Genomic DNA, 13,339 nt, shown 5'->3' with positions numbered 1-13,339 from the left:
TGTTCACAGACAAACAAATGCTGAGAGGTTTTGCCCATAAAATACCTGCCGTACTTCAGATACTAAAGGGGGCCCAACCAACAGAGAAACAAAGAAAGGAGAGAGAGACATAGAGAATTTTAACAGAAATATATAGAACCTTACATCCCAAATCACCAGGACACACATTTTTCTCTAATGTTCACAGATCTTTCTCCAGAATAGACCATATGCTGGGACATAAAACAAGCCTCAATAAATTAAAAACAAAACAAACAAACAAAAAAAAAAAACAATTGACTATATTCAAAGCACATTCTCTGACCACAATGGAATACAAATAGAAGTCAATAACTTTTGATTTGTAACTCCACTATTTACTTCCTACAAGATAAAATACACAAACTCTAATGACAAATCAGTGGTTTTGGACTCAATGTAAAATATGTAATTTTTGACAAGAATTATATAAAGGTGGGAGAATGGAGGAGTATAGGAACATAGTTTATGTGTCCTATTGAAGTTAAGTTGGTATCAAAGAAAAACAAGATTGTAAGGGATTTAAGAGGCTAATTTTAAGCCCCACAGTAAACACAAAGAAATTATCAGAGAATATGACCATAGAGATGAAAGGTAGAGTATGGGTTACGAGAAGTAAGGGAAGGGGCAATGGGGAGTTAAGAAATGAGTATAGGGTTGCTGTTTGAGGTGAATGGAAATTTCTAGTAGTGGATGGTGGGAAGGTGATAGCATTACAACATTCTAAATGTGATAAATCCCACTAATGGAATGCTAGGGAGGGGGTGGAATGGGAAGATTTAGGCTGTATATATGTTTCCACAATTAAAAAAAAAAACAAAAAAGAAGACAGTCTAAACAGATGACAATTGAATGCCAAGGATGATTCTGGAGGACACAAGGCTCAAAGGGACACAGTTGAGACATAAGAAAGAAAAAAAAAGGAAATACAGAATGTAAGCTTTGTATCAGTGTTGAATTTCTTGAACTTCTTAGCTGCACTTATGGGATTGCATAAAAGAATGTTCTTGTTCATGGGAATTGTATATGTGAATTATAGTGTTTGTTCAAGGATGTGTGCAGCTTGCTGTCATATGTTCAGAAGACAGAGCAACAGATGAAGGATGATAGATAGGGAGGGAGGGAGGGAGGGAAAGAGAATTGGCGATGTGATAGCATGTTAAAGTTGGTGGATCGGGGTTTCAGGGGAGGGGGGTCAGGGTATGCTGGAGTTCTGTATATGGGGTTTGTATTGTTTTTGCAACTGTTCCTATAACTTTGAACTTATTTCAAAATAAAATTAAAACAAACAAACAAAAAAAAAAAACCTTTGTGGTTTGAGCCTCCAACCAACAAAAAAGGGATAATATTTCCAGTCCTTTGACCTACCTTAGTAGAGGGCTCTGGTTCCATTTTTTCCCACAGACCATCATACTTTACCTAGGAGCATATGACCTTGACCCAGCAGTAATTACTCTAGGGAAGGTCATGGAGCAAAGCCTCACCAGCCCTGGCTGTGTTCTTCAGCCCACCTGCAGCTGACAGCTTCACATCAACGTCTTCACAAAACAGACTCTAAATATCTCAATGCCAAAAATAAGTAGATATTTGCACTTTAGTGCATCCAGTAATGTTGCTTCTATTTTAATAAACTTGATAAATATTATAAAAGAACAAGTTAAGATGTTTCCATATCTTCAGTCAGACTCACAGATTTAAATTCATGATCTAGACTCTTGGGTTAAGGAAATATGGGCACAACTAGCACATTTTGGATCTATGCTTTTAATTGTAATTATCAGTCTATAGGTTTAATTTCTTGTTGCCCTATGTTTGAAGATTCTGTTCAAATTCCTTGACACCTTCAAGACACATGGTTGATATTAAAGTAGCCAACAAAAAAAAAAGGGGGTGGGGGAGATTCAGTTGGGACAGTCTCTGGCGGACAGAGACTAAAATAATAAAACTCCTGCCTGATCCTTTTCCAACCTGGAGGGGCCCGATCATCGCCTCCCTCCTCCCCGCCCCCAGGTACCAGGTATCCCGGGTCTGGCTGCCGAGTCCTTGGTCCGGCAGCCCCCGTCCCTGTCGCACCCGCGGGCTGGTCCAGCCCAGCCTCCTCCTTCCTTCGCCCTCGGGCCCCCACATCTGCGCCGGGTCCATTAGCCCACGCGGCGACCCTGACCCCGCCCGCGGCCCCTGCAAATGAGGGCGCACGCCGGGCGCACACGGCCTGACCCCCAGCGACCCGCTGTGACCAGTCATGCGGCCGCCCTCTCAGACAGGGCTCGGCCGGCGCGGGGCCCGGCATAAAAAGGCCCGGCCGGAGCCACTGCCGCCCGAGCCGCCCGAGCCCGGAGCCAGCGCGCCCGCACCATGGCCGGCCCCGGCGTCGCCTGCTGCCTGCTCGCGCTCCTGGCGCTGGCCTCCGCCTGCTACATCCAGAACTGCCCCTTGGGCGGCAAGAGGGCGGCGCGGGACCTCGACGTGCGCCAGGTGAGCGGCCCGAGCCCTCCCCCCGCGGCGCTCGGTGGACCCGGGGGCCCCCAGGCACAGGCTCGCCCCTGCCGTCGGGCCTGGATGGCACCCAGAGTTTGGTGCACGGCGACTCCCCTCCCTTGACCGCTTTGGGGCCCACAAGCACCAGGGCGACCCAGAGCCTCCAGGCCCGCGATGATCCGCCCTCCTCACCCAGCAGAGAGTTGCAGGGACTTCCCGGGCCCCAGCGTCACTGCCCCCGCACCCCCCACCCTGCCCCGCAGGGCCTCCCAGCCTCCCGGGCCTCGCCCCTCACCCCGGCTCCCCCTCCGGGTCCCCGCAGTGCCTCCCCTGCGGCCCCGGGGGCAAAGGGCGCTGCTTCGGGCCCAGCATCTGCTGCGCCGACGAGCTGGGCTGCTTCGTGGGCACGGCCGAGGCGCTGCGCTGCCAGGAGGAGACCTACCTGCCGTCGCCCTGCCAGTCGGGCCAGAGGCCGTGCGGGAGCGGGGGCCGCTGCGCCGCGGCCGGCATCTGCTGCAGCCCGGGTGAGCCCCGCGGCGACGCGGGCCGGGCGAGCCTGGGGCGGGGGGCGCGGGGCGGGCTGTCCTGATCTGCTTCTGTCCTTCCAGACGGTTGCCGCACCCATCCCGCCTGCGACCCCGAGGTCTCATTTTCCCAGCGCTGAGCCGGATCAGCTCCGGACACTGTCGGAGCTCACCCCTCGCTCTCCATATCCACCCCCAGAAATAATGAAAACGAAATAAAGCAGATTTCCCCCCTCTAATGCAGATCGCATCTCTGTATCACGAAGGGGAGGGGAGGGTGTTGTCAAGAGGAACATCGAGGCCACCAGGGCCGGCATCTCAGGCTCAAGACAGTTAGGAACAGGAATTCAGGGCCAGCCTCACAGGCAGCGAAGTGGTTAAGTTCTCTGGCCTGCTGGTGGGAGGAGAGGGAAAGGGTGCAGGGCCCCCCATCCCAATCCTCTAGGGGCTGGGGAAGAAGCGGGACTGCAGGGTCTGGCAGTGAAGGAGATGGAAACAGCCTCCAGTTCCTGACTCCAAACAGCAGGCTGGTCTTAGAAGGACAAATGTCCAAAAGGAGATAAAGGTCAAAGCTGAGCTAGCAGAGGACCAGGATGCTGTCCTGAAGAGTGAATGTCACTGTGCCACTGTGAGGCCGGAGACACACTTGTGGGCCTTCCTGGAAGTTGAGAGAGGAGAGGTGACCTGCGGTCCTGGGTGCCTGGGGGAGGGGACAGCTGCAGAGCCAGTCAAGGCTTGCAGGTCTGGCAGATTTGGGGCTTGCGCAAGCAGGAAGTGAAGGTAAAGGCAGAGCTGTGGGCAGTCTGGCTATCTCTGAAGGAGTGCCCCAGCTTAGAGTCAAGCTGCAGAGACTGAGAGAGTAGTATTTTATTCTCTCTCTCTCTCTCTCTCACACACACACACAATTTGACTCCAGACATCCAAGAATATCTCTGCTGGGTCACTGGCTAATCCCTGAGAGAATGGAACAGGAATTTTGGTAACTACACGCAATAAGGAATAAAGTCTTTCCAAAAATATTTTGGAAAAGGCACTGAAGAGGTGGCTGCAGTCTTCAGCAATTATAATAGCAAACCCTGGAGTAGGGGGAGAATCTGATTTCCAGAGATACTGAATTACAGTAGCCAAATGCCCAGATTTCAAAAAAATAAAAAATAAAAAATTACAAGGCTACAAAGAAACACATAGGTATGGTGCATTCAAAAGAAAAAGAAACTGACAGAAAATATGCATGATATTGGACTTACTAGGCAAAGTCTTTAAATTAACTGCCCTAAATAGTCTCAGAGAAGTAAAGGAAATCATGGGAAAAAATTAAAAGAAACCGGAGAAAAACTCCTGGAAATAATAAGTGATAAGGAAATAAAAAGATCAAAAGATAAAGAGTGATTTTATTTCTATATACTAGAAATGAACATTTGGAAACAAATTAAAAGCACAATTTCATTTAGAAGCACTCCTAAAAAATGAAATACACATGTATTAATCTAGGAAAACATGTACAGTTGCCTAGGACTTGTGTGCTGGAAACCACAAAATGCTGATGAAAGATGTCCAAAAAGATGTGAAGGAATGGAGAAGTATCCCATGTTCATGGATTAGGAGACTAAGCGTAGTAAAGATATAAATTCTCCTCAAATCAGTGTATACATTTAATGCAATTCCTATCATATCCCATCTAGAGTTTTTGCTGATATAGATAAGTTTATTCTAAAATTGATATGGAAAGGCAAAGGAAATAGAAAGTTAAAACAATACTAAAATTTCAGAATAGCATGGGAAGACTCATTCTAACCAATTTTAAGACTTACATATTCTAACAGCTGTAATAAAGACCGTGTGGTATTGAGGGTGAGACAGACACAGATATCAGTGGAAAAAATATACAGACTTCATAATAGACCCACACAAATATGCCTAAATGATTTTCGAAAAAGTGAAAAAGCAATTCAATGGAAGAAGAATAATATTTTCAACAAATTGTGAAGGAGCATCTAGACATCACAGGCAAAAAATACAAAAAAAAATTAAAATAACCATGAGCTAAACCTCATACCTTATACAAAAATTAATTCAAAATGGATCATATATTTAAGTGTAAAATGTGAAGCTATATAACTTTTTAAAAAGGAATAGGAGAAGATCTTCAGGACTTAAGACTATGTAAGAAAAAATTGATGAATTGAATTTCATCACAATTCAAAACATTTGCTTGGCAAAGATCCTGAAAAAGAATGAAAAAAGACAGGCTGCAGACTGAGAAAATATTTGCAAACCACAAATATGACAAAGGAGTCATATCTTGAATACATAAAAAATTCTCAAATCTTGATAGTAAAAACCCCCAAACACTTCAATTAGAATATGGGAAAAAGAAATGAACAGACATTTCACTAAATAGGATAGATGGTTGACAAATATGGACGTGAAAATATGTTCAACATCATTAATTATTAGAGAAATGTAAATAGAGACCAAGATGAGTTACCGCTACACATCTATTGGAACAGCTAAAATTTTTGATAATGAAAATACCAAGTGCTGGTGTGGATGAGCACAGAGCATTGTGCATGCATTGTGGGTGGGAATGTAGAATGGTGCAGGTACTCTGGAAATAGTCTGCAGTTTCTTAAAAGAAACTAATCATTCACTAATCCTACAACCCAGCAATCATATTCCCAGGCATTTAGCTCAGAGAAATTAAATGTCCACACACACACACACACACACACACACACACACACACACACACACACACACATAAGCATACACACATATTCATGGAAGCTTTATTTGTAATAGCCCAAAACTGGAAATGGGTGAATGATTAAACAAACTGTGGCACCCTGAATAATCCTCAATAAAAAAGTAATGAGGTATTAAATAAGACACAGACACATGCATGAAAATAATTCTCAAGTAAATCAGGCTGAGTGAGGAAAGCCAATCTCAAAAGGTTACATTCTGTATGGTTCTATTCATATAACATTTTTGAAATGACAAAATTAGAGTTGGAGAAAAAATGAGTGGATGCCTGAATGAAGTGTGATTCTGGGAGAGGGGCAGGAAAGGACGGGAATTGGTGTAACACAACGGGGGAGGAGGAGGAACTCGTGGTGGTGAAACAGCTCTGCACTTGGTGTGGTGGTGGTTACAGGCATCCACACGTGGGATAAAATTGCTTGCAATATATTTCTGGTCATCCCGATGGTGATGTGAGCCATGCCAAGCCTCTCTCTGGCTCCTCACAGAAGCAGTAAGCTACAAGTTAGAGTGAGAAGAACCATCTTTCTAAAAACTCCAGAAAGCAATTAAAAGGATGCAGTATCAGGGAGAGTGCTGAATCAAGAAAAATGCCAATTTAAAATGGTAGATCAAATAAATAAAATAAAATACAATAATTTAAAAAATGGACCTGTGTATCCTGGCTGGAGCCTGTGCTCCCAACTCCCAGCGCCCGTCCATGGCTGCAGTTCCAGGGGAAGCAGAATAATCTGCACACACATACTGGCAGCAGGTGTCTGTGTCTGTCTGTCCAGTCGCAGCCTGAGGGACTGAACCAGGAGACTCACCTTGGGTTTGCCATCCAGAATTTGCTGTGTATGTAAAAGGCAGCTCATTCCTCAAACAGTGACACATAGAACTACCATATGTCTTGGCAATCCTGCATCTAGGGTGTATACCCCAAAGAATTAAAAGCAGGGACTTGGAGAGATATTTGTGCACCAATGTTCATTGAAGCATTATCCACAAGAGTCATAAGGTGGAAACAACCCACAGATCCATCAGGATATGAACAGATAAACAAAAGGAGGTATATGCATATAATGGAATGTTACATGCTAGTACTTGGGTGAACTTTGAGGACATGATGTTGAGTGAAATGTCAGACACAAAGGGACAGATGTTGCATGATCCAGTTTACATGAAATTGCTAGAATATGCAAATTCATAGAAACAGAAAGTAGAGTACAAGTTACTGGGCCTGGGAAAGGGGTAAAAGAGGAGTTAAAGGATGATGTGTATAGAGTTTCTATTTGGGGTGATGAGAAACTTCTGGTAAGGAATGGTGTTAAGGATAGTACAACATTGTAAGTGAGATTAATCCCACTGAATTGTATGCTTGGGAGTGGTTGGGATGGGAAAGTTTAGGTTGTATATTGCTTCTACAATATAAAAATGAGAAACAGATTAAAGAGACAAAAACAAATTAAAGAGACAAGGCAAAACATGAATCTAGACTGGCTCTAATAATGGAGGAGAAAATGCCCAAAAGGACATTACTGGGACAGATGAGAAAATTAGAGTAGAGACAGTAAACTTTATAGCAATGTTAAAGTTCTATAACTTGATAAATGTACTTAAGATGCTTACATAAGTGAATATCCTTGTTTTTAGGAAATGTAGATGGAAGTGTTACATGTTCAAGGGGCAGAATATATATACCCAGTTCTCCAAGGTTTAGAAAATAATAGATAGATAGATAGATAGATAGATAGATAGATAGATAGATAGGCAGATAGATAGATAGATAGAGAAAGAATTGCATGGCCAATGAGGAGAAATGTTAAAATTGGTGGGTCTAGATATCTGGATGGGATATCTGTCGGATTTCTCCATATGGGGCTTGTATTATTTTTTCAATTGTCTTGTAAGTTTGAAATTTGTCAAAATAAAGAGTTAAAAAAATTCCTATCAGAATCTAAAGTTGTATGTAATGGTGCCTAAGAGTCTCCCCCTGAGTACCTCTTTGTTGCTCAGATGTGGCCCTCTCTCTCTCTAACTGAGCCATCTTGACAGATGAACTCGCTGCCCTCCCCCCTACATGGGACCCAACTCCCAGGGTTGTAAATCTCCCTGGCAACGCAGAGTATGACTCCCGGGGATGAATGTGGACCCGGCATCGTGGGACTGAGAGTATCTTCTTGACCAAAAGGGGGATGCAAAATGAGATGAAATATTTTCAGTGGCTGAGAGATTCCAAATGGAGTCGAGAGGTCACTCTGGTGGACATTCTTATGCACTATATAGATAACACCTCTTAGGCTTTAATGTATTGGAATAGCTAGAAGTAAATACCTGAAACTACCAAACTCCAACCCAGCAGTCTGGACTCCTGAAGACAATCATATAATAATGTAGATTACAAGGGGTGACAGTGTGATTGTGAAGACCTTGTGGATCACACCCCCTTTATCTAGTGTATGGATGAGTGGAGGAATGGGGATAAAAACTAAAGGACAAATGGGGTGGGATGGGGGGATGACTTGGGTGTTCTTTTTTCACTTTTATTTTTTATTCTTGTTCTGGTTCTTTCTGATGTAAGGAAAATGTTCAGAGATAGATTGTGGTGATGAACTCGTAACTATGTTATCATACTGTGGACAGTGGATTGTATACCATGGATGATTGTATGGTGTGTGAATGTATTTCAATAATACTGAATTTAATAAAAAAAAAAAATTCCTATCAGTTCTGGTCCTGTCCTAGCCCAGCCCTACTGACCTGGGTTTGGCACCAAGTGGGCCACGCTGGGGGAGAGGGAGGACGTCAGGGCAGGGGTAGGAGCCTGCGTGGTCCCTGCCGCCTCCTGGCTAGACTTCATCACGCTGGACACCGCCACCATCAAAGGCTGCCTGAGCAGGGCGGGGTGAGCCGAGGGAAACTCCAAGGGGCCTGACCTTGGCTTGGCACCTGGACTTGGGCAGCGCTGACTAAGACTCCGCTGTTTGAGCCACGAGGCTCTGCCTCAAGCCAGGGCCTGGCCTTGGGGTCAGGACTGAGAGTGACTTCTCTCTGCCTGCCCTCCCTCCTGGTCTCTCAGTCTGGGGAGGATCCCGAAGGAGTTGCAGCCTCTCGTGGTCCCAAAACATGGAGCAAGCAATGCCAGGGAGAGGATGCAGAGATTAGAGGGAGCAAAGAAGAGAGAAGGACAGGAGGTAATGGAAGGGATGAGGGGACTAAAAGTGGCCAGGGAGGAGTATAGTGGGACAGGAGAGAAACAAGATAGGGCCAAGGACCAGGAGGGGCAAGGAAAAGATGGGAGTGAGAGGCAAAGGGGATAAAGGGGCAGATGGGATCCAAGCAAAAAGAGGGAAGTAGGGCAGAGGGGACAGTGGGGACAGAGAGGAGCAAAGACCAAGTGCTGGCAGACATCCTAGCTCCGAAGGTGCAGCTGTCAAAGGGCGCTGCCTCGTGTTCCAGAGCTAATGTGAGTGCAAAAGTGTGGGTGTGTGTGCATGTGTGTGTGTACTTGCCACCATCTGTCATGCCGTGGGTTGTGTCGGGGTGTGTCAGTGTTTCTGTATGTGACTATGTTAGTGGTTGTGGCTGGGGACACCAGGCATGTCCCTAATCCTTATTCCTTTGTCTGTTTGTCATTCTGTGGCAACTGCTGTGTGGGTTGTTTGATTCTGTCTGTGGGGGGCATGTAGCTTGGCTCTCAGTGGGGTCTGTCTCCCACTGTGGTTGGGGGGCCCTAATGGTGGCCCTTAGCTTCATCCTGGACAGACAGCCCCTGGTGCTCCGAGACAGGGTCTGGGTGATGCACCCACCGCAGACTTTCTCCTCCTGCCACTGGTTTCTACCTGGCTGACCCTGCCACCATCTCCCTGCACCCCCATCCCCCACCTCCCCCCTTCACACAAGCTCCACTTGCATGAAATAGATTTTGGATGGGGACCTGGAACCCTGGGAGGGTCCCTGACGCTGTGCCTCAGTCTCCTGGGGAGTAAGTGGGAGCAGGAGTTCCTCTCCACTGCTTTGCTCATCGCCGGAGGATGATGCCACGGGGAAGCTCTGCAGCATTCCTATCTGCTGCTGTCCTTCCAGATGTTTCCCTTTCACAAAAGGAGCAAAGGGACCCTTGTCTCTACTCTGTCCTCCTTATAACACTGAAGACCTCAACTTTCCTCTCAGCCAAGGAACAAGGTCGGGTGGGGAGGCCTGACTCAACTCAGGCCACGGGAAAGGGCTCTGGAGCTGTCTCCACAGAGGTGGCTGCTTCTGCCATGGCCACGTGTTGCCCCCCCCTCCTCTGTGTCACTCAGTTTCCGTCTGGCCTTCCATCTTTCTGCTGTCCCTGTCTGTTCCCTTTTGTTATCCTGTCCACCATTGTCTTCCCCCTCTCTTTCTCTGTGTCCTTCTGATCCCCCAGCCCGCCCCCTCCAGGGCGCCTCTCGCCTCTCCCCTTCCCCTGCCCCAGCCCCAGGCCGCCCAGACCCTCCTGCTGTCTAGAACCCTCTGCTGGGCCGAGATCTCTCCTCCTGCAGGGCCTGTCGCTTCTCTGGGGTGGATCCGCCCACGGATTTCGGTCTAGGGCCAGGCCTGGAGGGAGGGTCCGCGTGCTGCTCCCCCCTCACACACACACTCAGAGGCAGAGACGGCGAGCGGCCAGTGCATTTCAAGGCTTTATTGTTCTTGCTGCCAGGGCAGGGCGGGCGTCAGCGCCCGGGGCGGGGGCGGCCCCCGGCGGCTCAGTAGACGCGGGATTTGGCGGGCTCGGCGGGCTCGGGCGCCCCCGCCAGCTGCACCAGCCGCAGAAGCAAGGCCTCGCTCGGCCCGTCCAGCTGCGTCGCGTTGCTCAGGTCGCTGGCGCGGACGCGACGCCGAAAGCCCGCGCCCTCCCGGCACTCGGACGCGGTCCCGCAGCTCTCTGCGGGGAGGCCGGTGTGAGCGCGCGGGCAGGCGCTCCCGGGGTGGGGGCGCAACGCCCCGGCCTCGCCCGCCCTCGCCCCAGGCCCGCCCCGGCCCCCCAAGCCTCCGCTTCCCGCTGGCGCCCCGCTCCCCCCGGCCCCTAGCCCGCCCGCGCCCCGCACCGTCGTCGCAGCAGATGCCGGCCGCGGCGCAGCGGCCCCCGCTCCCGCACGGCCTCTGGCCCGACTGGCAGGGCGACGGCAGGTAGGTCTCCTCCTGGCAGCGCAGCGCCTCGGCCGTGCCCACGAAGCAGCCCAGCTCGTCGGCGCAGCAGATGCTGGGCCCGAAGCAGCGCCCTTTGCCCCCGGGGCCGCAGGGGAGGCACTGCGGGGACCCGGAGGGGGAGCCGGGGTGAGGGGCGAGGCCCGGGAGGCTGGGGCAGGGGACATCTGAGGGGCCCTGCGGGACCAGGCTGGGGGAGCAGGGAGGGTACTGGGGTTGGGGGAGCCCCAGCCCACTCTGAGCTGGGGGACAGAGAATGGGGATTGGAGGTTCTAGATCACTCCTCTGCTTTCTCAGCCCCCAAAAGGGGGGAGCGTGATTGGAAATCTACTAAATTCCTCTATTTCCAGGTGACCTAGGACCAGATCTCCGGAACAGCTAGCTCTGGGTCCTCACCCTCTGGGGAAGGAGCTACATCAGGGAGAGACCTTCCTCCCCAGCTCTGGGCCCTCAGTGGTATGGACTCTCTCTCTGCTGCCTACTAACCCCACAACCCAGACCTTCCTCTTCTGACAAGCCCCCAACTCCCCTTACTTCAGCATGGTCCTTAGCATACCTCCACCCCATGCCTGCCCCCACCAGAACACATTCAAAATCTCCCTATTCCCTGTCTCCCCACTTGACCTGCTCCTCCTCTCATGACAGGCCACCAGACTGAGAGCAACCCCTCTTCCCCAGGCTGGTGGGCCCCAACCAGGGATCTGACCCTACTCACCCACCTATGGACTAACCTGGTGGGTGGCAGGGACCTGAGCCCCAGAGGAGGGCACAAGGCACTGAGATGGCCCAGGACCTTCAAAGGAGCCAAGCAGGGGAAAGGCTGGGCCTGGGCCTGCCCGGCTGCCATCTCTAATATGTTCAACAGCCCCAAATTGAGCCACCTGGTGGCCCGTGCAGAATGGACCATGGTGAGCAGGTTTCCTTCAAGCTCTGCTGAAAATGGGCTAAAGGCAATCGGCTGGACATGCAGCACAAAAGAATTTGACTAGGTATCCAGCAGAACTGCCTGGCAGGATGCTTGGGTGGTAGCCCCAGCACAGGAGAGCTCAGATCTAAGGCGACATTCTGTGTATGCGGCTAGGGTGCCTGTGGCTTGGAGAGGCTGGAGCTTGGTGGAGAAGACATTAAATGCTGGGCAGGACAGAGCATCCAATACCCTATCTGGTCCTTAGCAAACACCCCATGTGCACAGAGCAGGCCTCACTACTTGCTTCTCCCTGAGCTAATCCCAAGCCTGTTTCCTGGGGAAACATCTTTCATTTTCCTGCATCTCCTCTCTGGAAGGGGACAGTGCCCAGGAACCTCAAGCCTCTCCTAGGCCATCTGGTAGCCTGATCCCCTGTTGGCCCCTCTGCCAGCCATGCCAAGCCTCCCTTCTCCTGCTGGGCACTTCCCCTCAGCCTGCCTTTTCCCACGCCTTCCCTCTCTGCTGGCCCCTGTCCTGGGGTGCCAGCCCTGGGGCATTGACACTCCTGACAGCCCCAATGGGCCTCGGTTGTACCTGTCTCAGCTCCAGGTCAGACATGGCCCTCTTGCCGCCCCTTGGGCAGTTCTGGAAGTAGCACGCGGAGGTGAGGGCCAGCAGGCCAAGGAAGCACACGGGCAGCACGGTGTCGGGCATCCTGGTGCAGGTGGCACAGCGAGCAGTGCTCTCCGTGGGCTCTGCTGCTCTGCCTTCGCTGACTGCCTATTTATGTCCGCAGGTGTCCTCTCAGAGGTGACGTGGCTGCCACCTCCCTCCCCAGTGGCTCCCCAGGAGCCCACAGCCACCAGGTCCCAAGCTGTCAGCAGTGATTCAGGCATCTGGGGACGCACGTGGGCCTCTCTGTGGCGGGGGAGGAGGAGGGGTGGCAAGTCTCTGGCTGCCTTCAGCAGTATACACTGAAGCTGCCGCAGTGTGACTTTGGCTTTCAAGACACAGGGCAAGCGAGAGGCTTGGTCGCCTGGAGACAGTCTCTGAGCCGCTGGTCCCCTGGAAGAGGCTGGGGATCGCCAGGCCTAGTTTCCCAGTGGGTGAGAGGTACCTGGCCGGAAGTGGTGGGGAGGGAGACAGTCAGGTGCGGGTCACCCCTGTGAGAGGAAAGCGACCAAGAACGGCACACACCCAGGATGGCAAAGAGACAATTTTCCCCAGCTACACCAAGAAAGGGGATTTCCACTCGTAGGCTGCAGGACCAGGCAGACATAGTCACAAAATCAAGGGACAGACAGAATCAGAGGGTGCTGTGCCCAGTGGGTGGGTGGGGCCAGCTTCTGGGAGAATCTCAGGACTCTTCCAACCCTATCCCCAGCACCCCCCACCCCCACCCCATGCACCCACAAAGCAGAGACCAGGGACATAGGTCTTGGACTGGAGTTTGGGGACAGTGTCTTACTCTGCCCTCCATCACCCCTCACAGGCA

General features: G+C 50.5%; 2 protein-coding genes across 2 annotated transcripts; one reads left to right on the top strand and one right to left on the bottom strand.

Annotated features, from left to right (window-relative positions):
• The first annotated feature begins 2,290 nt into the window (after positions 1-2,290).
• OXT (oxytocin/neurophysin I prepropeptide) lies at positions 2,291-3,244 on the top strand. Its single transcript, XM_037811718.1, has 3 exons — positions 2,291-2,493; positions 2,819-3,020; positions 3,105-3,244. Exons 1-3 carry the CDS (start codon positions 2,374-2,376, stop codon positions 3,158-3,160), a joined length of 378 nt encoding a protein of 125 aa, XP_037667646.1. The 5' UTR covers positions 2,291-2,373; the 3' UTR covers positions 3,161-3,244.
• Positions 3,245-10,424: 7,180 nt separating this feature from the next.
• Positions 10,425-12,721, bottom strand: LOC119515423 (vasopressin-neurophysin 2-copeptin). The gene is made up of 3 exons (XM_037811375.1): positions 12,439-12,721; positions 10,838-11,039; positions 10,425-10,674 (listed from the first exon to the last, which is right to left on the bottom strand). The coding sequence occupies exons 1-3, from the start codon at positions 12,556-12,558 to the stop codon at positions 10,496-10,498; spliced, it is 501 nt and encodes a 166-aa protein (XP_037667303.1). The 5' UTR covers positions 12,559-12,721; the 3' UTR covers positions 10,425-10,495.
• Between the last annotated feature and the right edge of the window lie 618 nt (positions 12,722-13,339).

This window comes from Choloepus didactylus, chromosome 19 (genome assembly GCF_015220235.1).
Source record: "Choloepus didactylus isolate mChoDid1 chromosome 19, mChoDid1.pri, whole genome shotgun sequence".
NCBI lineage: Eukaryota > Metazoa > Chordata > Mammalia > Pilosa > Megalonychidae > Choloepus > Choloepus didactylus.
The sequence above is the reverse complement of the archived record's forward strand: the minus strand, read 5'-3'. Positions and strand labels throughout refer to the sequence as shown.

Excerpts from the sequence above, each read along its gene's own strand:
- OXT (XM_037811718.1), top strand. The coding sequence starts at position 2,374 with ATGGCCGGCCCCGGCGTCGCCTGCTGCCTGCTCGCGCTCCTGGCGCTG. Across the intron at positions 2,494-2,818 it reads GGGACCTCGACGTGCGCCAG|TGCCTCCCCTGCGGCCCCGG; the intron begins GTGAGCGGCCCG and ends GGGTCCCCGCAG. Across the intron at positions 3,021-3,104 it reads CGGCATCTGCTGCAGCCCGG|ACGGTTGCCGCACCCATCCC; the intron begins GTGAGCCCCGCG and ends CTGTCCTTCCAG.
- LOC119515423 (XM_037811375.1), bottom strand. The coding sequence starts at position 12,558 with ATGCCCGACACCGTGCTGCCCGTGTGCTTCCTTGGCCTGCTGGCCCTC. Across the intron at positions 11,040-12,438 it reads CTGACCTGGAGCTGAGACAG|TGCCTCCCCTGCGGCCCCGG; the intron begins GTACAACCGAGG and ends GGGTCCCCGCAG. Across the intron at positions 10,675-10,837 it reads CGGCATCTGCTGCGACGACG|AGAGCTGCGGGACCGCGTCC; the intron begins GTGCGGGGCGCG and ends GCCTCCCCGCAG.